The 27,826-nt window shown below is 43.1% G+C and overlaps 1 protein-coding gene across 1 annotated transcript; it reads right to left on the reverse strand.

The window, feature by feature from the left end:
• Nucleotides 1-14,377: 14,377 nt before the first annotated feature.
• Nucleotides 14,378-26,846, reverse strand: LOC311143440 (histone acetyltransferase KAT8-like). The gene is made up of 11 exons (XM_084179257.1): nucleotides 26,466-26,846; nucleotides 26,019-26,093; nucleotides 25,695-25,873; nucleotides 25,476-25,529; nucleotides 25,194-25,358; nucleotides 24,904-24,993; nucleotides 24,523-24,663; nucleotides 23,578-23,671; nucleotides 23,038-23,188; nucleotides 21,293-21,447; nucleotides 14,378-14,643 (listed from the first exon to the last, which is right to left on the reverse strand). Exons 1-11 carry the CDS (start codon nucleotides 26,794-26,796, stop codon nucleotides 14,579-14,581), a joined length of 1,500 nt encoding a protein of 499 aa, XP_084035383.1. The 5' UTR covers nucleotides 26,797-26,846; the 3' UTR covers nucleotides 14,378-14,578.
• Nucleotides 26,847-27,826: the final 980 nt, after the last annotated feature.

Consider the following 27,826-nt stretch of genomic DNA (forward strand, 5'->3'; position numbering starts at 1 on the left):
TCTGCTCAGGAGTCCATGTGTCAAATACTTGAGGTGCCACAAAAGTAGACAGTTGGGAAAAACACATTTTTATAGAACACTAATTATATTAAACACATTTTCTCCTTTATTTGAAAAGGTCCAGAATCATGAAACTTCTGTTATGTGGTGAAAAAAAAGTTCAAGGCAATATGTGTATGCTATGGATTTGGTAACAAGGAAAAATCATTTACACACTCAAAAGACTCACACAATCACAGACAGCCACCATGTAACATACAAAATATTTCAGTCGAGATGAGCAGGCCCATAGCTGTGGTGGGGCATAATAGGGTGTTTTTCTTGAGTCGTGCACATTGCTGAATGGAGGGGTGTCAAAGGATCCCCAGGAGTTTGAAATTATCTCAGTCAAAACAAACAAGTTTTACACATCCAGATAAAAATAAATTCTCACATTATGTTTCAGGTGGATTTTCAGTGTGTCGGTCAAGTCTAATTGCCATTTTAGGTATTGGCCTTTTAGTTATTGTTTGTCAGGCATGTTTAAACAGGTATTGTAGTTTAACAATACCAACATTTAGGCTATTGGCACTGAACCAGAACATGGAGAGCTTCTTAATGGCTTCTTCATGTAATCATTTTCATATTATGAGCTGTTTGACACAATAATGACACAGTAGACTATGGAAGGCTAAATTACATACTACTTCAAACATTTAATGTTTTATACATAGTTTCACTTATTCCTATATGGTGTGCATCTTGTTTATATCAATTTGGATGTTTAGTGCTTGTACAGGTGATTTTTATGGTTGTCAAACACTGTTGTATCCACATACACTAGACTTCAGACATCTACATATTTACTGCATCTTTGCAGGTTTCTGTAGGCTGGGATGTTTTGCCAGAGTTAAGTTGTGTCAATTCAAATCTGGTATAGGAACAAAAAGAGGTCAATACACGTCTTCTAAAATAGACTAGTATTTTAATTAATGCAAACACTTGAATGGTAAATATGATGTTCGTATATACGGGCTCACTGAAACACCATGCAGGGCAGACAGAGAACTGAGCTATTGTTATAAATTCTTCTTTAAATACTCTGACAGAGATAGTTCCCGCTCCCTGCTGGGCCTGTCAGAGTAGAGGCTGGGTGTGGTTTAAACTTACCCAACCTATCGATGGCGCACAGGCTGGTCCCAGCCTCTTGGCACTTCACTGTTGCCAGGTGTTAGTTGTTTCTGTTGCAGTACACATGTCCTTGAGCGGTTTAACAAAGAGGCAGTGTGTGTGTGAGTCACAAGTTTCTCAGCCTACCCCCTAACGGTTCCTCACATTAATCACAGCTTGTTATGTTAAACAATCTATATCAGTACAGCACAAACCTATTATGTTTAATCATTAATGTATTCTTTCTAAGCTAAGCATCACATCTAGTTGTAAGAGAATAGATCCCAACATCAGCAATAGTGAAGCGAGGGTGTATCCTAGTACCAGAGCCCCACTGGCTGCTCTCTGTGTGGCCCCACCTATGAGCTGGGCCTCTGGGACTATGGCTCTTATGAAATCAGCGATTTCCCGCAGAATGCACGACATCTGTAACAGACTTTCTCAAACAAGGGATAATACAGGCAGCACAGCACATCAAAATTAAAAACATAACGATTAGGGTCAGAAATCCAGTAACCACCAGTGCAGCATACTTACCAAACCACTCCCCCAACCAGGAGAACAGTCCGTTTCCCTCCATTCCAGCCATGCGTTTCCCTCCATTCCAGTTTCTCTTTACCCCCCATCTGGATGATCAGTCCCGCCCGGTCTCATATCCCCGTCCCCAAGTGTGTTTAAACACTTGAGTCTAGGAACAATCCGCCGTGGGGGCCGAACACGAACATAATGGGATTTTATAATCCCAAATTGCTTATTGACATGTACCCCACCCATTGGCTACGTCCCTAACCCTTATTTTGAATCTGACAGTCTGCCCTTCTCTGACTCCCATTTTGTAGGCCACTCGTCCTTGACGGTCAGTATGTCGGGTCGCTTCTCTTCTCTTTTACTTCTTAACAATGGTAAGGGCATAGCGTAATTGGTGGTGGATCTTGACATATCAAGACCATTGCCGAGACTATGATGCAACTCAAGTTATCCATATTCCCAAAAACTGCCAACCCTCACCTGTCTTTCTGCTTGGTACTACCCCATACTCACACCCTGAGAACACACTACAGTGATGATAGGTCAGGGTAGGAGATCTTCGTTAACAGAGGTGATCCCCAGACCCTATTGGTCCAGTTCTTCTCTCTAACTCTGCATGTGTTCAGTGGTGCTTGCATGTGTTCTTACCTTTTTGCAGTGGGTAACGTGGACCCAAGTCCTGTGAAATATATTTTCCATAACCCAAAATATTGTATTTTCAGCTGTTTGAAGTTGGTGTACAAAACCAAAAGTAAAAGATGCAATAGCGAAATGTCTATGAGAATTTGGTCTGGTCGCCCAAACAGTTACATATTGTAGCTTTAAGCATCAATTTGTTCTCATGTTCTTATCCAAACTGAGTGCAGCACCTGTGAGATGATCGTTGACTTCAGGAAACAGCAGAGGGTGCACCCCCCTATCCACATCGATGGGACCGCAGTGGAGAAGGTGGAAAGCTTCAAGTTCCTTGGCATACACATCACTGACAAACTGAAATGGTCCACCCACGCAGACAGTGTGGTGAAGAAAGCGCAACAGAGCCTCTTCAACCTCAGGAGGCTGAAGAAATTTGGCTTGGCACCTAAAACCCTCACAAACTTTTACAGATGCACAATTGAGAGCATCCTGTCGGGCTGTATCACCGCCTGGAACGGCAACTGCACCGCCCGCAACCGCATGGCTCTCCAGAGGGTGGTGCGGTCTGCCGAACGCATTACCGGGGGCAAACTACCCGCCCTCCAAGACACCTACAGCACCCGATGTCACAGGAAGGCCAAAAAGATCATAAAGGACATCAAACACCCGAGCCACTGCCTGTTCACCCCACTATCATCCAGAAGGCGAGGTCAGTACAGGTGCATCATAGCTGGGACCGAGAGAATGAAAAACAGCTTCTATCTCAAGGCCATCAGACTGTTAAATAACCATCACTAGCACATTAGAGGCTGCTGCTGCCTATTGAAATCACTGGCCACTTTAAGAAATGGAACACTAGTCACTTTAATAATGTTTACATATCTTGCACTACTCATCTCATATGTATATACTGTATTCTATTCTATAATATTATACTGTATCTTAGTCCATGCCTCGCTATCATTGCTTTTCCATATATGTATATATTCTTAAATTCCATTCCTTACTAGATCTGTGTGTATTGGGTATATGTTGTGAAATTGTTTGATATTACTTTTAAGAGATTACTGCACTGTTGGAGCTAGAAGCACAAGCATTTCGCTACACCCGCAATACCATCTGCTAAACACTTGTATGTGACAAATAAAATGTGATTTGATTTGATTTAAACTCTGTTATATCCCTCAAAACACAGGGATATCGATTCGGACCGGACTCAAATTATGCATGTAGTGATCGTGCACATAATTACATTACCCAACCTCCCCAAGTAAAATAGGGCTTTGTTCTATGCACGTAGCCTACAGATGAATGATCTGGTTTGTCATATAATAAACTTTCCCAGTGCCTATTTCAACGTTAAAAGATTAAGGGGATGATATTGTGCCAATTAATTGATAAATTGCGTTATTCCAGAGGATGATTTGCACAGGATTCGTTTTTCCAAACTGCCCCCTGTAATTACTTTGTTTCTTCATTCAATTGAGCCTTCATGGAAGCCTGTTTTTCTTTTAAATTCTAGGCTGATGATATTTCAACTTCATATCTAGATGATAAAGGCTACACTGACAACTTTGCTTGCATAGGTGTCCCCATAATATTTGAATTGAGGAAGTGTGATAATAATCATTATTTTAGCGATCCAAAGTACATTTACATTTTAGTCATTTAGCAGACGCTCTTATCCAGAACGACTTACAGTTCGTGAGTCCATAATTATTAATTTTTTTTCATAGTGCTCCCCCGTAGGAATCGAACCCACAACCCTGACGTTGCAAGCGCCATGCTCTACCAACTGAGCTACACGGTACTGTGGACAGTAGACGTCCTTCCTAATGAAAATGCCCTCCATCCTGCTGATGTGAGCTGCTGAACAGCGCACTTGCACTTGAAATGCGTTTATGGATGAGAAAGTGAACTTGCCATTTCCAAAAAGGTTTAGCTCAGTTGGGAATCGAGAATGCCCTAGTAATGTACTTTACATCGTACTGTGCGGTTGTTATGGTTTATGACAGTGTGCTGCTTTACGTATGAATATGTTGTCAGAATGAGTGGCACGTCATTAAACGTCAGAGTGATGTACAAATGTGAAACCGTGCAGACGTGCATTCTTCTACAGCTAAGCTAGATATGACATTGGCAACGAAGATGACTGAATTAAATTGATGTCCACCGGCACCATTCCTTGCTGTGCCTGGCGAACCACCAGTCCCGTGGAATAACTGGCTTCAAAGTTAACACTTATCTCGAAGCTAAGGACTTTTTCTACAATCTCCGACAAGCGGAGGACAGCACTGCTCTGTGACTGCCTCCGTACGGAGGGACAGAGGATTTTCAGAGTGCTTGGATCGGCTCCTACATTCACCGCTGCAGTCAGCCTCCTACGGAACCACTTCACCCGGAAACACCGAGTGCTCCTCCGACTCTACCCGCTACGGAAAAGAGTGAGTCAATTCAAAACTACTTGGCTAATCTGAGGAATTTGGCTAGCTCTTGTAACTACGGGGCACTTCAGGACGAGATCATCAGGGACCAGCTGATAGAAGTGACATTATGCGAAAAGACAAGGTAGAAACTGCTTTTGGAATCGGACAATTTACAACTTGATGGAGCTTTTAAAATAGCACTCCAGGTTGAAGCGGCTGCCTGTTCACCCCGCTATCATCCAGAAAGCGAGGTCTGTACAGGTGCATCAAAGCTGGGACCGAGAGTCTGAAAAACAGCTTCTATCTCAAGGCCATCAGACTGTTAAACAGCCATCACTAGCACATTAGAGGCTGCTGCCTATAGACATAGACTAGAAATCACTGGCCACTTTAAGAAATGGAACACTAGCCACTTGAATAATGTTTACATATCTTGCATTACTCATCTCATATGTATATACTGTATTCTATACTATTCTACTGTATCTTAGTCCATGCCGCTCTGACATCGCTCGTCCATATATGTATATATTCATAATTAATTCCTTACTTAGATGTGCGTGTGTTGGGTATATGTTGTGAAATTGTTATATATTACTTGTTAGATATTACAGCACTGTCGGAGCAAGATGCACAAGCATTTCGCTACACCCGCAATAACATCTGCTAAACACGTGTATTTGACCAATAACATTTGATTTGATTTGAATGCTCTACCACAGAGTTTGTAAACCCAGAGGCGCAACATTGCGAGACTTCTTGCAAAGCAGAGCAGGCCGGGGTTTGAGGTTAGAGAAGTCAATGAGAGAAGTGAAACATTCCTCCTTAGTTGTTAATTTTCTCAAAATTATTACTCCAACCTTGTGAAAGTGACAAACTGACACGTTTTCATTTTCGTCAAAAACAACTTGATTTGCCTTGGATTTGACGGCCTGCACATGCGCAGTTCGGCGCAAGACGATCGTTAAACCCCGTGATGTGTTTCTGACTTTAGCTAGCCAACATTGCCATGACATCTCCTTACTAGCTCCAGTCAGGCCCTCATTCTCCTCTCACTCTCAACATGAACGCACTGACATTTGAACTGTCCACCAACCATGTGTCATTCAAAACATCCACTGTGCAGCTGGGTGAGGTCATATTTGCCTTTGCTACTGGATACAGGCGCTGCAGTGTCATTACTCAACCTGGCCACCTACAACAAGTTCTTCCCTCACCTACCACTCCAACAACCCTCCACTACGGTAGCTCCAAGATAGACATTGTAGGCACCCTCCAGGACCAAGTGCAATACTGCACCAAGCACCTACCATCATTCAGATTTCACGTTGCGAAGCGGGGTGCCAACCTCCTGGGCCTCGACCTCTTCACAGGCTTGGGGTTCACACAGAGATGACAGTGGATCAGCTATACACCAGGTTACCTGCACATGGCAACAGAACTGGCCAGCTCTGTTTGATGGACTGGGCTGCCTTGCAGCCTTTACTCACAGGCCCCTAGTGAACCCAGTCATGCAGCCCCTGTGGTGCATCCCCTTTGCACTGCTTGATGATATCACAAAAGATCTCCAGTCGCAGTTGGAAGCAGACATCATTGAGCCAATCAATGCTGGATTTCAAACTTGGTCATTGCAACTAACTTTTAACATTATTTTTGAATGACTACCTCATCTCTGTACCCCACACATAAAGATACTTCTAAGGTCCCTCAGTTGAGCAGTGAATTTCAAACAGATTCAACCACAAAGACCAGAGAGGTTTTCCAATGCCTCGCAAAGAAGGGCACCTATTGGTAGATGGGTAAAAAAAAAAAAAAAAAAAAAAAAACTGACACTGAATATGTGAAGCATCAAATCAATTTTTATTTGTCACATACACGTGTTTAGCAGATGTTATAGCGGGTGTAGCGAAATGCTTGTGCTTCTAGCTCCGACAGTGCAGTAATATCTAACAAGTAATATCTAACAATTTCACAACATATACCCAATACACACAGATCTAGTAAGGAATGGTATTTAAGAATATTTCAAATAAAATCAAATTTTATTGGTCACATGCGCCGAATACAACAGGTGCAGACATTACAGTGAAATGCTTACTTACAGCCCTTAACCAACAGTGCATTTATTTTAAACAAAAAAAGTAAGAATAAAACAACAACAAAAAAAGTGTTGAGAAAAAAAGAGCAGAAGTAAAATAAAGTGACAGTAGGGAGGCTATATATACAGGGGGGTACCGTTGCAGAGTCAATGTGCGGGGGCACCGGCTAGTTGAGGTAGTTGAGGTAATATGTACATGTGGGTAGAGTTAAAGTGACTATGCATAAATACTTAACAGAGTAGCAGCAGCGTAAAAAGGATGGGGTGGGGGGGCAGTGCAAATAGTCCGGGTAGCCATGATTAGCTGTTCAGGAGTCTTATGGCTTGGGGGTAGAAGCTGTTGAGAAGTCTTTTGGACCTAGACTTGGCACTCCGGTACCGCTTGCCGTGCGGTAGCAGAGAGAACAGTCTATGACTAGGGTGGCTGGAGTCTTTGACAATTTTGAGGGCCTTCCTCTGACACCGCCTGGTATAGAGGTCCTGGATGGCAGGAAGCTTTGCCCCAGTGATGTACTGGGCCGTACGCACTACCCTCTGTAGTGCCTTGCGGTCAGAGGCCAAGCAGTTGCCATACCAGGCGGTGATGCAACCAGTCAGGATGCTCTCGATGGTGCAGCTGTAGAATTTTTTGAGGATCTGAGGACCCATGCCAAATCTTTTTAGTCTCCTGAGGGGGAATAGGCTTTGTCGTGCCCTCTTCACGACTGTCTTGGTGTGTTTGGACCATGATAGTTTGTTGGTGATGTGGACACCAAGGAACTTGAAGCTCTCAACCTGTTCCACTACAGCCCCATATACATATATGGACAAGCAATGACAGAGCGGCATGGACTAAGATACAGTAGAATATTATAGAATAGAATGCAGTATATACATTTGAGATGAGTAGTGCAAGATATGTAAACATTATTAAAGTGACTAGTGTTCCATTTCTTAAAGTGGCCAGTGATTTCAACAGGCAGCAGCAGCCTCTAATGTGCTAGTGATGGCTATTTAACAGTCTGATGGCCTTGAGATAGAAGCTGTTTTACCATTCTCTCGGTCCCAGCTTTGATGCACCTGTACTGACCTCACCTTCTGGATGATAGCGGGGTGAACAGGCAGTGGCTCGGGTGGTTGATGTCCTTGATTATCTTTTTGGCCTTCCTGTGACATCGGGTGCTGTATGTGTCTTGGAGGGCGGGTAGTTTGCCCCCAGTAATGCGTTCGGCAGACCGCACCACCCTCTGGAGAGCCCTGCGGTTGTGGGCGGTGCAGTTGCCGTACCAGGCGGTGATACAGCCCGACAGGATGCTCTCAATTGTGCATCTGTAAAAGTTTGTGAGGGTTTTAGGTGCTAAGCCAAATTTCTTCAGCCTTCTGAGGTTGAAGAGGCTCTGTTGCGTCTTCTTCACCACACTGTCTGCGTGGGTGGCCCATTTCAGTTTGTCGGGGATGTGTACGCCAAGGAACTTGAAGCTTTCCACCTTCTCCAATGCGGTCCCGTCGATGAGGATAGGGGGGTGCACTCTCTGCTGTTTCCTGAAGTCCACGATCATCTCCTTTGTTTTGTTAAATGTTGAGTGAGAGGTTATTTTCCTGGCACCACACTCCCAGAGCCCTCACCACCTCCCTGTAGGCGGTCTCGTCATTGTTGGTAATCAAGCCTACGACTGTTGTGTCGTCTGCAAACTTGATGATTGAGTTGGAGGCATGCTTGGCCACGCAGTCATGGGTGAACAGGGAGTACAGGAGGGGGCTGAGCACGCACCCTTGTGGGGCCCCAGTGTGAGGATGAGCAAAGTCCTCACACCAGCTGGGGGCAGCCCGTCAGGAAGTCCAGGACCCAGTTGCACAGGGCGGGGTTCAGACCCAGGGCCTCGAGCTTAATGATGAGCTTGGAGGGTACTATGGTGTTGAATGCTGAGCTATAGTCAATGAACAGCATTCTTACATAGGTATTCCTCCTGTCCAGATGGGATAGGACAGTGTGCAGTCGATTGCATCGTCTGTGGATCTATTGGGGCGGTATGCAAATTGGAGTGGGTCTAGGCATGGTGAAGTTATTAATTACACTTTGAATGGTGTATCAATACACCCAGTCACTACAAAAGATACAGGTGTCCTTCCTAACTTAAGTTGCCGGAGAGGAAGGAAACCTCTCAGGGATTTCACGAGACCAATGGGGACTTTAAAACAGTTAGAGTTTAATGGCTGTGATTGCAGAAAACTGAGGATGGATCAACAACATTGTAGTTACTCCACAATACTAACCTATATGACAGAGTGAAAAGAAGGAAGCCTGTACAGAATATAAAATATTCCAAAACATGCATCCTGTTTGCAATAAGGCACTAAAGTAAAACTGCAAAGAATGTGGCAAAGAAATTAACTTTGTGTCCTGAATACATTACATTTTACATTACATTTTAGTCATTTAGCAGACGCTCTTATCCAGAGCGACTTACAGTTAGTGAATACATATATTATTATCGAACCCACAACCCTGGCGTTGCAAACGCCATGCTCTATCAACTGAGCTACATCCCTGCCGGCCATTCCCTCCCCTACCCTGGACGACTCTGGGCCAATTGTGCGCCGCCCATGAGTCTCTCGGTCGCGGCCGGCTGCGACAGAGCCTGGATTCGAACCAGGATCTCTAGTGGCACAGTTAGCACTGCGATGCAGTGCCTTAGACCACTGCGCCACTCAGGAATACAAAACCTTGTTTGGGGCAAATCCAACACAACACATCACTTAGTACCACTCTTCATATTTTCAAGCATGGTGGTGACTGCATCATGTTATTGGTATGCTTGTCATCGGCAAGGACTAGGGAGTTTTTTTTAGGGATAAAAAGAAACGGAATAGAGCTAAGCACAGTAAAAATCGTAGAGGAAAACCTGGTTCAGTCTTCTTTCCAACATACACTGGGAGACAAATTCACCTTTCAGCAGGACAATAACCTAAAAACACAATACCAAATATACACTGGAGTTGCTTACCAAGACGACATTGAATGTTCCTGAGTGGTCTAGTTACAGTTGACTTAAATCAGCGTGAATATCTATGGCAAGACTTGAAAATGGCTAGCAACAGCCAACATGACAGAGCTTGAAGAATAAAACAATAATTGTACAATCCAGGTGTGCAAAGCTCTTAGAGACTTACCCAGAAAGACTCACAGCTGTAATTATTCCCAATGATGATTCTAACATGTATTGACTCAGGAGTGTGAATACTTACACTACCGTTCAAAAGTTTGGGGTGACTTAGAAATGTCCTTGTTTTCAAAAGAAAAGCAAATGTTTTGTCCATGCTGACCTTCTAGACCAGGGGTGTCAAAAGTACGGCCTGCGGGCCGGATCAGGCCCGCAAACGGGTTTAATCCGGCCCGCGAGATGATTAAAAAAAAAAAAAAAAGTGTAAAGTATAAATGCAATTTTCCAATAAAATAAACTGCTGTTCCAATTGCGTCCACTGGATGGCGCAATAGCAATTGTGTTAAGCAAGCAAACTGTTTATACCGGGGCAGAGCAAGTAGGTCAAGCACGTGCAGCCAATGAGCTACTTTGTTTTGCCCGCGATATTTATTACGGCTTCTACTTTTAACATTATGTGCTTTGGCACCCTCATTGCCCCAATATGTCTCTGTCAAAAAAGAGAAAAGTGGACGCAGAGTGCAGAGTGTTCCAAGAAAAATGGTCATCCTATTTAATCACGGAATTGAATGGGAAAGCTGTATGTTTGGTGTGTTCAGAGCATATTGCAGTGCTGAAAGAATATAACCTTCGTCGCCACTATGTGAGTCTTCATGCCGACAAATATGACAACTTTCAAGGACAGTGGAGATGAGAGAAGGTGAATGAACTGTTGGCGGGTCTGAAGAAACAGAAGTCTGTGTTTACTCACAGCCGAGACATCAGTGACGCTGCAGTGAAAGCTAGCTACCTCATTGCTAATGAAATCGCAGTGGCTTCAAAACCATTTAGTGAGGGTGAATTTGTAAAAACATGCATGATGAAGGCAGCGGAGATTGTGTGCCCTGAAAAGCGGCAGGCTTTTGCAAATATCAGCCTGACAAGAAACACAGTTGCAGACAGGATTTCCGATCTTTCAGTGGATTTGGACAGCCAGTTGAAGCAAAAAGTAAAGTCATTTATTGCGTTTTCGGTTGCAATTGATGAAAGCACGGACATTACAGATGTTGCACAACTGGCCATTTTTTCATCCGCGGAGTTGATGACACATTGACCGTCACCGAGGAGTTCGTGGAGTTGATGCCGATGACAGATACGACAGCAGCTGATATTTTTACCGCACTCGTCGGCGCGCTGGACAGGGTCGGAGTGGACTGGTCCCGCGCTGTCAGCCTGGCTACAGATGGTGCGCCCTCAATGATCGGGAAAAAGCAGGCGTTGTGACAAAGTTCAGAGAGAAAGTGCAATCTGCAAATGGAGGACGTGATTTTTTGACTTTTCACTGTATTTTTCACCAGGAGGCTTTGTGTTGCAAGTCATTAAAGATGGATAACGTCATGAAGGTGGTCATCCAAACTGTTAATTTCATCCGATCCAGAAGCCTGAATCACCGTCAGTTTGACAGCCTTCTCAGAGAGAAAGACCACATCTATGGCCTGCCATACCACACTGAGGTAAGATGGTTAAGCCGAGGTGCTGTGCTGAGGCGTTTCTTTGATTTACGAGAAGAAATTGAACAGTTCATGGAAGAAAAGGGCAAACCAGTGTTAGAATTTCATTCCGCAGATTGGATGCCGGACCTTGCATTTATGGCGGATGTTACAGAGCACCTGAATAACTTGAACAAACAGCTGCAAGGGCGCAACAAAGTTGTCACGCAGTATTATGACAGCATACGTTCTTTCAAGTTGAAGCTGTCATTGTGGGAGACGCAACTTGCCGGTGGTGATGCAGCTCACTTCCCCTGTCTGAAAAATGTGTGCACGACCCAACATGTGGCAGACATGAAGCGGTTCAAAGATAAAATAACGGGACTGTTACGGGAGTTTGAGCAACGCTTTCAGATTTATGTTTATATGTTTTTATGTTGATGTGCTATTGTTTTTAATTGATTTTATTTTATTTGTATATTTAACCTATGCTTGACTCTGTGGTTCTTGCACTTGTTTGGGGAACAGGATTTCATTATTTTTATCTACATTTCTGCCTGAGAAATGACACCCTGATATAGTTCTGTGATCTGTGAAACAGTTCTGTTAATCACTGAGGCATTGTGTGTTTGTGTGTTCTTTTTCTTTAGAATTTTCAAATAAACTTGACGTGTTTTATGATTAATAGTGATGTTGTGCTTGTACTATTTTGGACACACTGTCCTCAGGCTCCAGCTTTATGTTGTATATTGATCGTATTAAAACAAAGAAAACAATCTGAAGTTGTTGTTTTTAAGTTATATATACCATGATTTTTCCGGTCCGGCCCACTTGGGAATAGATTTTCCTCCATGTGGCCCCTGAGCTAAAATGAGTTTGACACCCCTGTTCTAGACAGAGTTGCAAAGAAAAAGTAATTTCTCAGACTGGCCAATAAAAATAAAAGATTAAGATGGGCAGTCTGAGATATGGCTTTTTCTTTGCAACTCTGCCTAGAAGGTCAGCATCCCGGAGTCGCCTCTTCACTGTTGACATTGAGAGACTGGTGTTTTGCTGGTACTATTTAATGAAGCTGCCAGTTGAGGACCTGTGAGGCGCCTGTTTCTCAAACTAGACACTAATGTATTCGTCCTCTTGCTCAGTTGTGCACCGGGGCCTCCCACTCCTCTTTCTATTCTGGTTTGAGCCAGTTTGCGCTGTTCTGTGAAGGGAGTAGTACACAGCGTTGTACGAGATCTTCAGTTTCTTGGCAATTTCTCGCATGGAATAGCCTTCATTTCTCAGAACAAGAATAGACTGACGAGCTTCAGAAGAAAGTTATTTGTTTCTGGCCATTTTGAGCCTGTAATCGAACCCACAATTGCTGATGCTCCAGATACTCAACTAGTCTCAAGAAGGCCAGTTTTATTGCTTCTTTAACCAGCAAGAGTTTTCAGCTGTGCTAACACAATTGCAAAAGGGTTTTCTAATGATCAATTAGCCTTTTAAAATGATAAACTTGGATTAGCAAACACAATGTGCCATTGGAACACAGGACTGATGGTTGCTGATAATGGGCCTCTGTACGCCTATGTAGAAATCAGCCGTTTTCAGCTACAATAGCCATTTACAACATGAACAATGTCTACACTGTATTTCTGATCAATTTGATGTTATTTTAAATGGACAAAAAAATTGCTTTTCTTTCAAAAACAAGGAAATGTATAAGTGACCCCACATTTTTTAACGGTAATGTATGTAAATTTGATATTTCTGGATAAAAAAAATCATGTTTTCACTTTGTCATTAAAAGGGTAGTGTGTAAATGGGTAAAATAAAAATGATTTTAATACTTTTTTATTTGGCCTGTAACAACAAAATGTGGAATAAATCAAGGGGGATGAATACTTTGATAGCAATGTAGTTAGCATTGGCTCGCAAAACTGCCTCTTAACTACCTTCATACTGGACACAGAGACATAAAAATGGTATACACGAGTTCATCTGACTTTGGGAAAGTTGATAAAGGGCCTTCTTACCAAAATCCCGAATTATCCTTTCAGATCGTCCTGAAACAGTGCAGCTCAGCTGACTAGTAAGTGTTTGTCTGACGACTCACCCTGACTTTTAATTATGCTGCTCTATAGATCGCTACATACATTCAGTCAATCTGAAACTGTGACTTCAAAATGAGGGGCGTTGTACAAAACAAATTCATCAGCTATTGGATCGTCTAACAAATCTAACCAATCAGAGTATCAAAGTTGATAACATCATCATGCAGGCCGGCTTTGGCCCAACCCATTGGTTTCTGGGACCAATCAGAACAGCCAGAATGTGTTCGCATTCTAGAAATTGTCGAGGGGGCAAATCCAGACTCATTGTGGAGGAGAATCGTTAGTTGGCCGGAGCGATGTGGATGAGTAGCCAGGCAAAGTAAGTGTACCGGTATTCAGGTATGTTAGAGCAGGGGTAGAGCAAAAGTCTGCAAACCTAACACTCTAGGAGGAGTGTTGTCCACCCCTGCCTTCCCATTAAATTCCTTTAACTTCTTATTATCACCATGACGATATAGCTAAAGTCGTTAAGACAAGTGTCTCACAGGAATGTGTTGAGAAAATACCTAACGCCTCCATGTGAAATCTAATACCAACTGCTTTCTCTCACTTCATGTCATATATCACTTCACACAATTGAGTAACAACTGTGTGCCATATAATACCATTGTTATTTAACAATTCAGACATTTTTTATTTATTGCATCCCTGATTGTTATTACCGGTATTTTCAAAGCGTATAGGAGTAGTCTTCACTCAGTCTTCATAGTAGTTGCTTCAGGTGCCTTTGCACCCCACCAAGGGGAAAATATATCTAGGAGAAACACTGCTATTGAGTTGATTAGAAATCATGTCAATCAAATCAAGTTAAATGAAAGAGAAAAGACCACCCAAGTGAATATCACTATTCTTGTTTATTAAAAAAATGGAAAAGACTGAAAGACACTAGTAATGTACATGTTGGTTCCTCTTTACAACAAATAGTTTAAACTGGGGACAAAGAGAACAAGTGGAGGGAAGGAGGGAATTGGAGAATTAATACCATGGGTGTGTGGGTTGGTTGGGTTGTCTGGCATGATGTCACTAGCTCCTCCCCTCACTTCTTGGAGAACTTGGCTTGCTTATGTTTGGGCGGGGCCCACTTCAGACACACCGTGTCAACTGAGGAGACAGAAACACTCTGGTCAGGCTTACACACACACACAGGAGAACATACATGTGACGCACATGGATGAGCCCCTTCACACACACAGAGTATTACTATGACATTATCCTCACGAGACAATAGCATACTGTATACTAGTGCTGAGCGATTACGGCTTTGAGGTCAGTTCGGTTTCGGCACAATAATTTTTTACATTAATTGCACTATGCATTATGTGGGTTGAATGTTGTAACACAGAATAAAACAATTAATAAAAAGTCCCATGATGGTAGTGACGGCCCATTACTGCTTATCACATGCAGTGCATTCGGAACGTGTTCAGACCCCTTCACTTTTTCCAAATGTTGTTACCTTTACAGCCTTATTCTAAAATGGATCAAATAGTTTTTTTACCCCCTCATCAATCCACACACAATACCCCATAATTACAAAGCGAAAACAGGTTTTTAGAAATGTTAGCAAATGTATATAAAATAAAATGGAAATATCATATTTATATATCCCCAACCCACTCCTGCGTTGTCTTGGCTGTGTGCTTAGGGTCGTTGTCTTGTTGGAAGGTGAACCTTTGCCCCAGTCTGAAGTCCTGAGCGCTCTGGAGCATGTTTTCATCAAGGATCTCTTTACTTTGCGCCGTTCATCTTTCCCTCGAGAGGAACTGTGGAGCTCTGTCAGAGTGACCATCAGTTTCTTGGTCACCTCCCTGACCAAGGCCCTTCTCCCCTGATTGCTTAGTTTGGCCGTGCGGCCAGCTCTAGGAAGAGTCTTGGTGGTTCCAAACTTCTTCTATTTAAGAATGATGTAGGCCACTGTGTTATTGGGGACCTTCAATGCTGCAGAAATGTTTTGGTACCCTTCACCAGATCTGTGCCTCGGCACAATCCTATCTCTGAGTTCTACGAACAATTCCTTCGACCTCATGGCTTGGTTTTTGCTCTGACATGCACTGTCAACTGTGGGACTTTATATAGACAGGTGTGTGCCTTTCCAAATCATGTCCAATCAATTGAATTTACCACAAGTGGACTCAAATCAAGTTGTAGAAACATCTCTAGGATGATCAATGGAAACAGAATGCACCTGAGCTCAATTTCAAGTCTCATAGCAAACGGTCTGAATACTTATGTAAATAAAAATGTAAATGTATTTGTTTTTTATAAATTTGCAAACATTTCTAAAACCCTGTTTTCGCTTCGTCATTATGGGGTATTGTGTGTTGATTGATGAGGGGGGAAAAACAATTTAATCCATTTTAGAATAAGGCTGTAATGTAACAAAATGGGGAAAACGTCAAGGGGTCTGAATACTTTCCGAATACACTGTACATAATTTATTCTCATTACTTTACTTTAAAATATTTCAGTTGTGTATATTACATTTGTTTTATGACTTTAGAATTTCATTCCAATTCATCATCCCATCTCTATAGAGCTGCTACCTATGCTGTCTGACAAAATCACTATTTTAGTAGTTCTTCAAAGTAAATAAGGCATACTTTTATGACTGCTGAATACCAACTATCAATCACTTAGATCATGTATGTTCAGGTAGAGATACCTTGAAGCAACTTCTCTCTATCCCTCTCAATCGCGCATTCTTCTGTCCAGTGTTTTCCACAAGTACATAGAGTAGCCAGACAGCCTCCCAGGCAGGGGGGGGGGGGGGGGGGGTCTGTGGGGGCTTGCCCCCCTGGGTAAGATTTTTATTGCAGAAGAAACTCTATTTTGGTGGCCTACGGTACATTCTAATGCCTTGATTACATCTGAAATACACAGCGAAATTACTGAAAACTTTGAGTTTCCCTCCCAGATTAGTTGTTTTGGATATTGCCTAGGTTTTGGCCTATATGATCAGGACTATTTTCTAAGTAAGATAACATTTAGCCTTTAACATTTTACCTGTCATCTCGAGATTAAAGTGTTATCTACAGTTTTACTGTATGAATTGCCACAATGATGTTTGTTCTTCAAATTATGTATTTTATTAAAACAGAAAAATGAAGTAAATAGCCCACATTATCTTGAAAAATAAAAAGTTTGTTTTTCCAGATTTGAGTTTTGCCACAGATTTTTATTAATTTTTTTTTTAACTAGGCAAGTCAGTTAAGAACAAATTCTTATTTACAATGACGGCCTACCCCGGTCAAACCCTCCTCTAACCTGGACGACGCTGGGCCAATTGTGTCGCCCTATCGGACTCCCGATCACGGCCGGTTGTGATACAGCCCGGGATCGAACCCGGGTCTGAAGTGACGCCTCTAACACTGCGATACAGTGCCTTAGACCGCTGCGCCACTCGGGTTCCCTGAGTGGTTTTCGCTCTTAAAGTCACACTTTGTTAATAGAAAAACAACTAAATTGGATGTTACAAAGCTTAAACCACATCAGGAGACCACTTCTAAGGTCTGGGAAAAAATCTGATCCATTTGTATTTCTGAGTGTAGTTACCCTTTAATTCAAGTGTGCACCTAGCAAGAGGCTGTTGTTTGGCTGTGTTTTTGTAGCGCACGTGATGGTAGAAACAAATACCCACTGGATTGATGAAAATCATCATGATATCATTCTGCCAGGTAAGTATAGGCTACTTTCTAGTTACCATTTAATTAGTTTTTGGGAAAGCCTTTCCATCTACTAGAAGACTTTATTAGCATCATCGCTAACAGCTACACAAAGTGTTAGATGCGCACACCGCACATACAGGGGAATTTTCGTTGCTTCTTCAGAAAGTTGCAAGAAATACGAATCACTGATGCATTCTGTTCATGTTTTATGATAAACTTGGGCAATTAATTAATACATTTAGTTGATTCTCTATTAAGGCAATACATGTTTTAATATTGTTGAATTCTTTTTTAATGCCTGGATTCCATATTTTGGCCAGAATTAGGCTCTCCACTACCTATTGTTCCTACAGTGATGATTCACCATCTTCATCAAATGTTTTCATAATGTATGTGCAGATAATTGCCAAGAAGCCTACCAGTAGCCTATGCAAATTAGGGAGCCAAATAAACGGCTTTCTCACCAATTCGATAGGCTACAGTGACTGACGAGACGAGAGTCACTCTCTTTAGCGTCACTGTCTGGCAAGCCCCGACATCCTAGGAAAGGAAACCCTTTGGTTTATTTGTCCCGATGTGATACCATGGACATACAGTTGAAGTCGGAAGTTTACATACACCTTAGCCAAATACATTTAAACTCAGTTTCTCACAATTCCTGACATTACATCCTAGTAAAAATGTCCTGTCTTAGGTCAGTTAGGATCACCACTTTATTTTAAGAATGTGAAATGTCAGAATAATAGTAGAGAGAATGATTTATTTTCTGCTTTTATTTTTTTCATCACATTCCCAGTGGATCAGAAGTTTACATACACTCAATTAGTATTTGGTAGCATTGCCTTTAAATTGTTTAACTTGGGTTAAATGTTTCGGGTAGCCTTCCACAAGCTTCCCACAATAAGTTGGGTGAATTTTGGCCCATTCCTCCTGACAGAGCTGGTGTAACTGAGTCAGGTTTGTAGGCCTCCTTGCTCGCACACGCTTTTTCAGTTCTGCCCACAAATGTTCTATAGGATTGAGGTCAGGGCTTTGTGATGGCCACTCCAATACCTTGACTTTGTTGTCCTTAAGCCATTTTGCCACAACTTTGGAAGTATGCTTGGGGTCATTGTCCATTTGGAAGAATAATTTGCGACCAAGCTTTAACTTCCTGACTGATGTCTTGAGATGTTGCTTCAATATATCCACATAATTTTCCTTCCTCATGATGCCATCTATTTTGTGAAGTGCACAAGTCCCTCCTGCAGCAAAGCACCCCCACAGCATGATGCTGCCACCCCCGTGCTTCACGGTTGGGATGGTGTGCTTCGGCTTGCAAGCCATCCCTCTTTTCATCCAAACATAACGATGGTCATTATGGCCAAACAGTTCTATTTTTGTTTCATCAGGCCAGAGGACATTTCTCCAAAAAGTACGATCTTTGTCCCCATGTGCAGTTACAAACCGTAGTCTGGCTTTTATATGGCGGTTTTGGAGCAGTGGCTTCTTCCTTGCTGAGCGGCCTTTCAGGTTATGTCGATATAGGACTCGTTTTACTGTGGATATAGATACTTTTGTACATGTTTCCTCCAGCATCTTCACAAGGTCATTTGCTGTTGTTTTGAGTTTGATTTGCACTTTTCGCACCAAAGTATGTTCATCTCTAGGAGACAGAACGCATCTCCTTCCTGAGCGGTATGACGGCTGCGTGGTCCCATGGTGTTTATACTTGCATACTATTGTTTGTACAGATGAACGTGGTACCTTCAGGCGTTTGGAAATTACTCCCAAGGATGAACCAGACTTGTGGAGGTCTACAATTCTGATTTCTTTTGATTTTCCCATGATGTCAAGCAAAGAGGCACTGAGTGTGAAGGTAGGCCTTTAAATACATCCACAGGTACACCTCCAATTGACTCAAATGATGTCAATTAGCCTATCAGAAGCTTCTAAAGCCATGACATCATTTTCTGGAATTTTCCAAGCTGTTTAAAGGCACAGTCAACTTAGTGTATGTAAACTTCTGACCCACTGGAATTGTGATACAGTGAATTATAAGTGAAATAATCTGTCTGTAAACAATTGTTGGAAAAATTACTTGTGTCATGCACAAAGTAGATGTTCTAACCGACTTGCCAAAACTATAGTTTGTTAACAAGAAATTTGTGGAGTGGTTGAAAAACGAGTTTTAATGACTCCAACCTAAGTGTATGTAAACTTTTGACTTCAACTGTATAACCATGTCGCATGATTTATGGCCAAAGGACATAGGAGATCACCTTTATTGAGTCAGTTCGACACCTTTTATAAACTAGTCAACACTTGCTCTTCAGTTGTCAAGCAACGCAAAATAAATAATCTACTATGCGCCACGACTCCGCGTGGCTGGCTATGTGAAACACGCGAAATAAAATAAATGACTGTGTCAGAAAACAATAGTTAGGCTAAGTCGTGGATTTCAACTCATAGTTACCACTTACATTACATGGGTCGTGCAAATTCACGAGCATCATGCTTATTTTGGCGAGAGTGAAACCTCTCGCTTCCTCTCTTTTGCATTTCCCTGTCATCGCTAGAAGAGATCGCTAGAAGATGCATATCGTTCATTCTAGCAGGAGAGGGCTCGACGGACTAGCGAATTGAAACTTAAATGAAAAGTAGCCTAGCTAATATGAAGTGGAAATGGAGAAAAAAAAACTGTCTGTCTCTTCCCTCCCTCTCCGTGTCTGCCCCACATAGACCGGACAAGTAGGCACGCAATGAATTATGGTCATTGTAGTTAATTACCACATTTTCTGCGCTAAACTATGAAGAATATTGGCCTGTTGGAAACTACAATTCCCTACTACATCGCACAGTTCGGGCTTGATCTGATTTATCATCTCTAGAGAAACTGCGCATTGACCTCACAGACAAAAAACGAACGAAATGAAATTCAAATAATTGAACCGTCATCTGTCAATTAGCTCAGCACTACTTTATACACATTAATGCACAAAACACACACCTGCCCTTCAGCTGTGCCAAGTCAAAGAGAACAGTGAGAAACAGGAGAGAGTAGGACTGGGAGAAAGAAGGAGAGATGTGGCTGTGGTGGGACCCACAAGTCTTTAAAATATGTGTTTTCCTCCTTGCTTTCACTTATCAAGTCCTTTCAGAAAAGTACTCACTAAGGAGAGGACTGGGGGTTTGTCTCAAATGGCACCCTATTCCCTATATAGTGCACTATATAGGGAATAATAATAATTAGGTGGGTGCTTAGATTTATTATATTTCACACATTTGTTCTATTTCACACATGTACAAGTGTGTATTATACGCTTGTGAATTGGACATTTGTTTTTTTGCATATCCCTGAGACACCCTCGGAGAGTGGGGTCAGAGCCAGGGATCAGCCATTATTGACTGCGACCCTGAAGCAATTAGGGTTATGTGCTTTGCTCAAGGGCACATCAACAGATTGTTCACCCTGTCGGCTCAGGGATTCAAATAAAATTGTATTTGTCACATGCGCCCGAATACAACAGGTGTAGACCTTACTGTGAAATGAGTTACTTACAAGCCTAACTAACAATGCAGATCTAGAAAGAGTTAAGAAAATATTTACTAAATAAACTAAAGTAAAAAATAACAATAACAAGGCTATATACAGGGGGTACCGGTACCGAGTCAAGGTTAGTCGAGGTAATTTGTACATGAAGTATTGGGAGAAAGGACCCCTTTGTTAACAAAGAAGTCTTCCCGCCAAGACTCCAACATCCAAAAGTGGATAATGAAACAATATTCCTACTTAAATGGTTGGTGGGGACTTAAAGAACAATCATGTCAAATTCGTTAGTATGAAAATGTATGCACTCACTAACTGTCGCTTTGGATAAGAGCGTCTGCTAAATGACTAAAATGTTAAATGTAATGTAGGTTGGGGTAAAGTGACTATGCATTCGAACCAGCGACCTTTCAATTACTGGCCCAACGTTCTTAACCGCTAGGCTACCTGCCACCCTGGGGGGGCCCATTCGGGCTCTGGTCAGTAGTGCACTATATAGGGAATAAGGTGCCATTTAGGACAGAGCCTATGAGACGTGAAAAGGTAACGTGTCTACCTGTGATTGGCGGCTTCTTGTACTGGGCACTCTTGAGGTGTTCCTCAACCAGTTTGGGCGTGACACAGATGACGTGCTGGCCCTTCCAGTATTTCACCATGTTGAGGGACTGCAGCGTACTGATGATGTCACCCTGGGTGATACTGGTCATCTGACTGTGGAGGGGGAAGGGCAATGAGAATCTGGGGCTGAGTGTGTGTGAGCAGGGTGTGTGTGTGTGTGTGTGTGTGTGGTCATATGTGTACAGGTATGATGTGGAAGTACTTGGCATATGTACAAGTGAATGCAGGTGTACCTATGATGTGTATGTGCAAGTGGATGGATATTCACATACATGAGGATGTACAGTGCATTCGGAAAGTATTCAGACCCCTTCCCCACATCGTTACGTTACAACCTTATTCTAAAATTGATTAAATAAATCTACACAATACCCCATAATGACAAAACGAAAACAGGTTAAGACAATTTTACAAAGTTATTAAAAATACAAAACAGAAATACCTTATTTACATAAGTGTTCAGACCCTTTGCGATGAGACTCGAAATTGAGCTCAGGTGCATCCTGTTTCCATTGATCATCCTTGAGATGTTTCTACACCTTGATTGGAGTCCACCTGTGATCAATTCTATTGATTGGACATGATTTGGAAAGGCACACACCTGTCTATATAAGGTCCCACAGTTGACAGTGCATGTCAGAGCAAAAACCAAGCCATGAGGTCGAAGGAATTGTCTGTAGAGCTCCGAGACAGGATTGTGTCGAGGCACAGATCTGGTGAAGGGTACCAAAAAATGTCTGCAGCATTGAAGGTCCCCAAGAACACAGTGGCCTCCATCATTCTTAAATGGAAGAAGTTTGGAACCACCAAGACTCTTCCTAGAGCTGGCCGCCCGGCCAAACTGAGCAATCAAGGGAGAAGGGCCTTGGTCAGGGAGGTGACCAAGAACCTGATGGTCACTCTGTCAGAGTTGCTCTGTGGAGATGGGAGAACCTTCCAGAAGGACGACCATCATGTCTGGAGGAACCCTGGCACCATCCCTACGGTGAAGCATGGTGGTGGCAGCATCATGCTGTGGGGATGTTTTTCAGCGGCAGGGACTGGGAGACCAGTCAGGATCGAGGGAAAGATGAACGGAGCAAAGTACAGAGAGACCCTTGATGAAAACATGCTCCAGAGTGCTCAGGACCTCAGACTGGGGCGAAGGTTCACCTTCCAACAGGACAACGACCCTAAGCACACAGCCAAGACAACGCAGGAGTGGCTTCAGGACAAGTCTCTGAATGTCCTTGAGTGGCCCAGCCAGAACCCGGACTTGAACCCGATCGAACCTCTCTGGAGAGACCTAAAAATAGCTGTTCAGCGACGTTCTCCATCCAACCTGACAGAGCTTGAGAGGATCTGCAGAGAAGAATGGGAGAAACTCCCCAAATACAGGTGTGCCAAGCTTGTAGCGTCACACCCAAGAAGATTTGAGGCTGTAATCGCTGCCAATGGTGCTTCAACAAAGTACTGAGCGTGGGATACAATTATTATTTTTTTGCTAAAGTTTCTACAAGCTTGTTTTTGCTTTATCATTATGGGTATTGTGTGTAGATTGATGAGGGGGGAAAAACTATTAATCCATTTTAGAATAAGGCTGTAACGTAACAAAATGTGGAAAAAGTCAAGGGGTCTGAATACTTTCCGAATGCATTGTATTTATGGTGAGGTGAAAGAGGTTACTTGTGTGTGTGCGTTTACCTTAGGTCCTTGATGGAGAGCGTGCCCCTGAAGTCCCTGAGGATCTCAAGCAGCACCCAGGACCAGTAGCTCCTGTAGCTCAGCTTGCCCAGGTCTGACAGGGGCTTTTCTGGAGAACCCACCGTACTCTCCAATTTAGACAGCTCATAACCTAGAGGGAGAGAGAGGGCACGTGATAGTGTGTGTTATAGCTGGGATGATAAACCAAAAATTATCATCACCAACCAAACCGACCATTTATCAACAACATTTTACTGATATTGATAATAACGATAAGTAGCCTTTACTAGAGAAATGTGAAGTTTGAAATGGAATAGGCCTAAGCCTACTAATATGAGCTATTGCTAACGGGACAATTGCTAACATTCAAAGTAGCAGTAGTAGTTTAAAGGGTAAATAAAATAACTGGTGCTTAATAATTGTATTAACTTATCGTACAATTTATCGTTAACCTTATAATTCAGTCAATTTATCGTAATATGGATTTTTGTCCATATTGCCCAGCTCTAGTGTGTGTGTGTGTGTATATATCCCACTCACTGAAGGCTATGAGGAACTTTCCGTATCCTCTGCGCTGGTAGGGCGGGAGTGTGAGGATACACGCCACGTTATTCCCATCTGGTGACTCTTTCTCCTGTGGATCACACAAAACAGGCTCAGCTTTTATAGGCCAATACTATACCAGTTACCTGTTCACCTAAAACAATTAACAATTTCCTTCAGATTTGGGACTTTCCTCAAGACATGAGATATTTGAATGACAATCATTAATGAAATCTGTTACTAATCTCCCCTAAAAAACAGCTACATAACAGATGTCCGTTTTTACTTTGGACAAGCAGCCACAGATATCCCCATCCCTGTACAGGGACCAGTACTTACTTTGGAGAAGTATCCCACTGTGTGTGCTCCCATATAACCCCATCCCAGTACTGGGACCAGTGCTTACTTTGGAGAAGTATCCCACTGTGTGTGCTCCCATATAACCCCATCCCAGTACTGGGACCAGTGCTTACTTTGGAGAAGTATCCCACTGTGTGTGCTCCCATATAACCCCATCCCAGTACTGGGACCAGTGCTTACTTTGGAGAAGTATCCCACTGTGTGTGCTCCCATATAACCCCATCCCAGTACTGGGACCAGTGCTTACTTTGGAGAAGTATCCCACTGTGTGTGCTCCCATATAACCCCATCCCAGTACTGGGACCAGTGCTTACTTTGGAGAAGTATCCCACTGTGTGTGCTCCCATATAACCCCATCCCAGTACTGGGACCAGTGCTTACTTTGGAGAAGTATCCCACTATGTGTGCTCCCATATAACCCCATCCCAGTACTGGGACCAGTGCTTACTTTGGAGAAGTATCCCACTATGTGTGCTTCCATATAACCCCATCCCAGTACTGGGACCAGTACTTACTTTGGAGAAGTATCCCACTATGTGTGCTCCCATATAACCCCATCCCAGTACTGGGACCAGTGCTTACTTTGGAGAAGTATCCCACTATGTGTGCTCCCTGCCTGTTGACTTCAGTCAGGATGTAAAAGACAAAAGGCTCCACATCAAAGTACAGGGTCTTGTGGTCCAGGAAGAGCTTGGCCAGTAGACACAGGTTCTGACAGTAGATCTACAGAAAGAGACAAGGGTAAGTATTACCATCAGTGGGTTTGTTCATTTTAATACATTTTGCAGATGCTCAATGAAGTAGAGTCAGGTTTGTTAGTGCTGGGGTGGAACAAACATATGCAAACCAGGGGTACCCCCAAGACCTAAGTTGAGAGGTCTAGGTTGTTCTTGTTCCCAGTTGCTTTCAGGCCACAGTTTGGGATCATTCTCTGTGGTCTGGTCCTGCCTCCTGTGTTCTTACCTTGTGGTCGCGTCCGTCCACTTCATACACAGAGATGTTGCTCCGCCTGTAGATCTCTTTCCCAGGAGGCTGCCTCCACTGACATTGGGACTGGAGCAACAGATAGAGTGAGGAAAGGTAGAGAGAGGTAGAGGTGGAGAAGGATGAAACATGAGTACGTGGTTCAAAGCTTTTCAACTACATATTGGTAAAATAGAAGTGCTAGTCTCCAATGCTAGATGGTAATGAAAGCCAACAGCAATGCTGAAGCTAACAGTACTTTTAAACTGTTGAAGCTGACAGTCACTGACCAGGTGGTATCTGAAGGTCTTCTCGTACTTCATGTACTTGAGGCAATACTCGCAGATCCACAGCTTGGGCTGCTTGCCATAGTCCTCTGGGAATGGGGAGAAGTACCAGGCGTCAATCTCAAAGTTACCAATCTGGATCTTGTCCACGTACTTCACTTTAGTGATCTGGGTGAGAGGGAGCGAGGCAAGGACACATTTATACTTTTCCCCCCTCTAGGAATTGTATTGTTTTAGTACTACATATATCAAAAGGTGTATAACATTAGAACTACACACGCTTACCGCCTCATGCTCCTTCTCCAGGGCAGCTGTGGTGGGGTCCATCTCTGCGTACGTCTGGAGGGTGAGAGGAGCCCATTTAATACCTGAATCTAACTCATCTGACTGACAGAAGAACAGTTTAGAAATTGACAAAGGGGATTTTATCCCCCGCCGTGGGGGTATGTAGTCCAGAGGCTCAGGCTGCTGTGTTCACCACTAGAACCTCCTGCACTAGCCTACCTTCTGCACATGGTTGATCTCATCATGTTTGCGTTTCTGGTTGCGGGTGATCTTCCTCTCGGGCTGCTCCCCCAGCTCGCCCCCTCCTCCCCCCTCAGCGATTTTTGTCACTGCGTCCTTCGCCGTCTTGGTCAGTGCCAGGCGAGCCTTGCCCACCCACTCATCCAGACGTCTGTTAACTACAGGGCCAGGGGAGAGGTAGAGAGAGAGGGATGGAGGAGGAGAAGGAAGAAATGATAAAGGGAGGTAGAGGAAAGTAGAAGGAGAGGTGTATGAAAAGCTAGAGGAGCATGGAAGTACTGTGTGTGTGTGTGTCCCACTCACATCCAACATAGTGTACGTAGAACTCCTCTCTGCCCTCCTGTTCGTTCAGCCTGGACTGGATAACTTCAGCAGAATCTGAAAGAATGAGCTTTAGTTTTACTGAATTAACTGTAGCCATCTCTGTAAAAAAAAACACATCTATCTAGTTAGCTAGCTAGCTAGTTATAGTTTACAGCTCATATAGCTTGATGGCCTTGAATGTAAACAATAAACAAAACCACAATTTCACAAATCTAATGTTCAATAAAAAAAACTTGAACTTGAGATCACCAACAACACGTCGATAAAATACCTGCACAGTTAAACATTTCGTGACTAAGTTATCTCTATCAGTCTGAAGATGGAGAACCAGTCGGGACTCACTGATAAATACAATAGTGTTCTGCCGCTGCCTCACAGCCTTTTCAAACGTAGCTAACTATTATTGGCTTATAAACAAATACTTACGCCATGTCTTGTCGGCTCGCTGACATAAATACGTCTCTCCGATTTCGACTGACACCTCTTGCTCCCTGCCCGACAACACTCCTTCCCCGTTGCGCTGAGGAATCGAGCCCCTGGCTTCTCTTTCTCGATCAATGGCCTCCGACTCGTCCTCCTCCCCGCCACTGCCGTTAGATGAACAAGGGGCTTGTATTCCGGTGTCCAAGTCTTCCCGGTCCGTTACGTTGTGTCCTGGGTCGATTTCAACGTCCATTCGGTCCTCTGGAAGATTGTTGTTGTAGTTATTATCTCGAATATGACGCTCGTTCGTCGTTAGCACTGTTCCGGCAGACATCTTGTCTTATTTCAAAACACTGCGTGCCCGGGACGATATGAGTTAGCGCAGCGCAGAGGGGGGCGTTCTCGACTCATCTAAACAAGTTGCTCTTCTAACAGATCTAGGATCAGATTATCTACCCCCATTCGCCGTACATCAGTGCTTAGATTGAGGAAAAGTGCACTGTGCTGGCAAATTTGCCAAACAATTTCATTCATTCAATCAATCAGTCCACCATTCAATCAATCAAACAAACATGTTTTATTTGTGTAGGAGGGAAACGTTCTCGGGAAAACCGTTATAACCAGTTGTGCAGTGCTATTTTTTTTAGGTGAGGGAGCGCAAAAGATTATGTAACTGACGTCATAATTTCCTCAGTCAAAGTTTGTAGACAGAAAATAAATTATAAAAATAAAATAAATTGATTTTGTCCCCCCACACCAGACGCGATCAGGACACGCAGGTTGAAATATCAAAATAAACTCTGAAACAATTATATTAATTTGGGGACAGGTCGAAAACCATTAAACATTTATGGCAATTTAGCTAGCTAATTTGTACTGGGATATAAACACTGGGTTGTTATTTTACCTGAACTGCACAAGGTCCTCTACACCGACAATTAATCCACAGATAAAACGGTAAAAGTTTGTTTTTCTAGTAATCTCTCCTCGTTCAGGCTTCTTCTTCTTCTTTGGAATTTATATTGCATTTGGCAACGAACTTTAAAAGGTGCATTACCACCACCAACTGGACTGGAGTGTATCTTTCAATCGCCCACTTGGATAGATGCTCCTAAAACCCAATGAGGAGATGGGAGAGGCAGGACTTGCAGCGCGTTTAGCGTCACATATAGAACCGAGTTCTATTTTAGCGCCTGGCGACGCAGACGCTCGTTGACGCGCGCGAGCAGTGTGGGTGCAATGATTGAATAACATGTATGTGTACATTTATTTTGCAACGCTCGCGCACGCGTCGCTTGCGGTGTGGTCAGCATGTTACAGAGCTCTCCAACCCTGTTCCTGGCGCGCTACCCTCCTGCAGGCTT

This window comes from Coregonus lavaretus, assembly GCF_964263955.1.
Source record: "Coregonus lavaretus genome assembly, chromosome: 2".
NCBI classification, from domain to species: Eukaryota; Metazoa; Chordata; class Actinopteri; order Salmoniformes; family Salmonidae; genus Coregonus; species Coregonus lavaretus.

Bases quoted from the DNA above. Each gene is read 5' to 3' on its own strand.
- LOC311143440 (XM_084179257.1), bottom strand. From the start codon at position 26,796: ATGTCTGCCGGAACAGTGCTAACGACGAACGAGCGTCATATTCGAGAT. The intron at 23,672-24,522 runs GTAAGCACTGGT...TGTGATCCACAG, and splicing joins TAGTGGGATACTTCTCCAAA to GAGAAAGAGTCACCAGATGG. The intron at 14,644-21,292 runs GTAGACACGTTA...CTGTCTCCTCAG, and splicing joins CAAGAAGCCGCCAATCACAG to TTGACACGGTGTGTCTGAAG.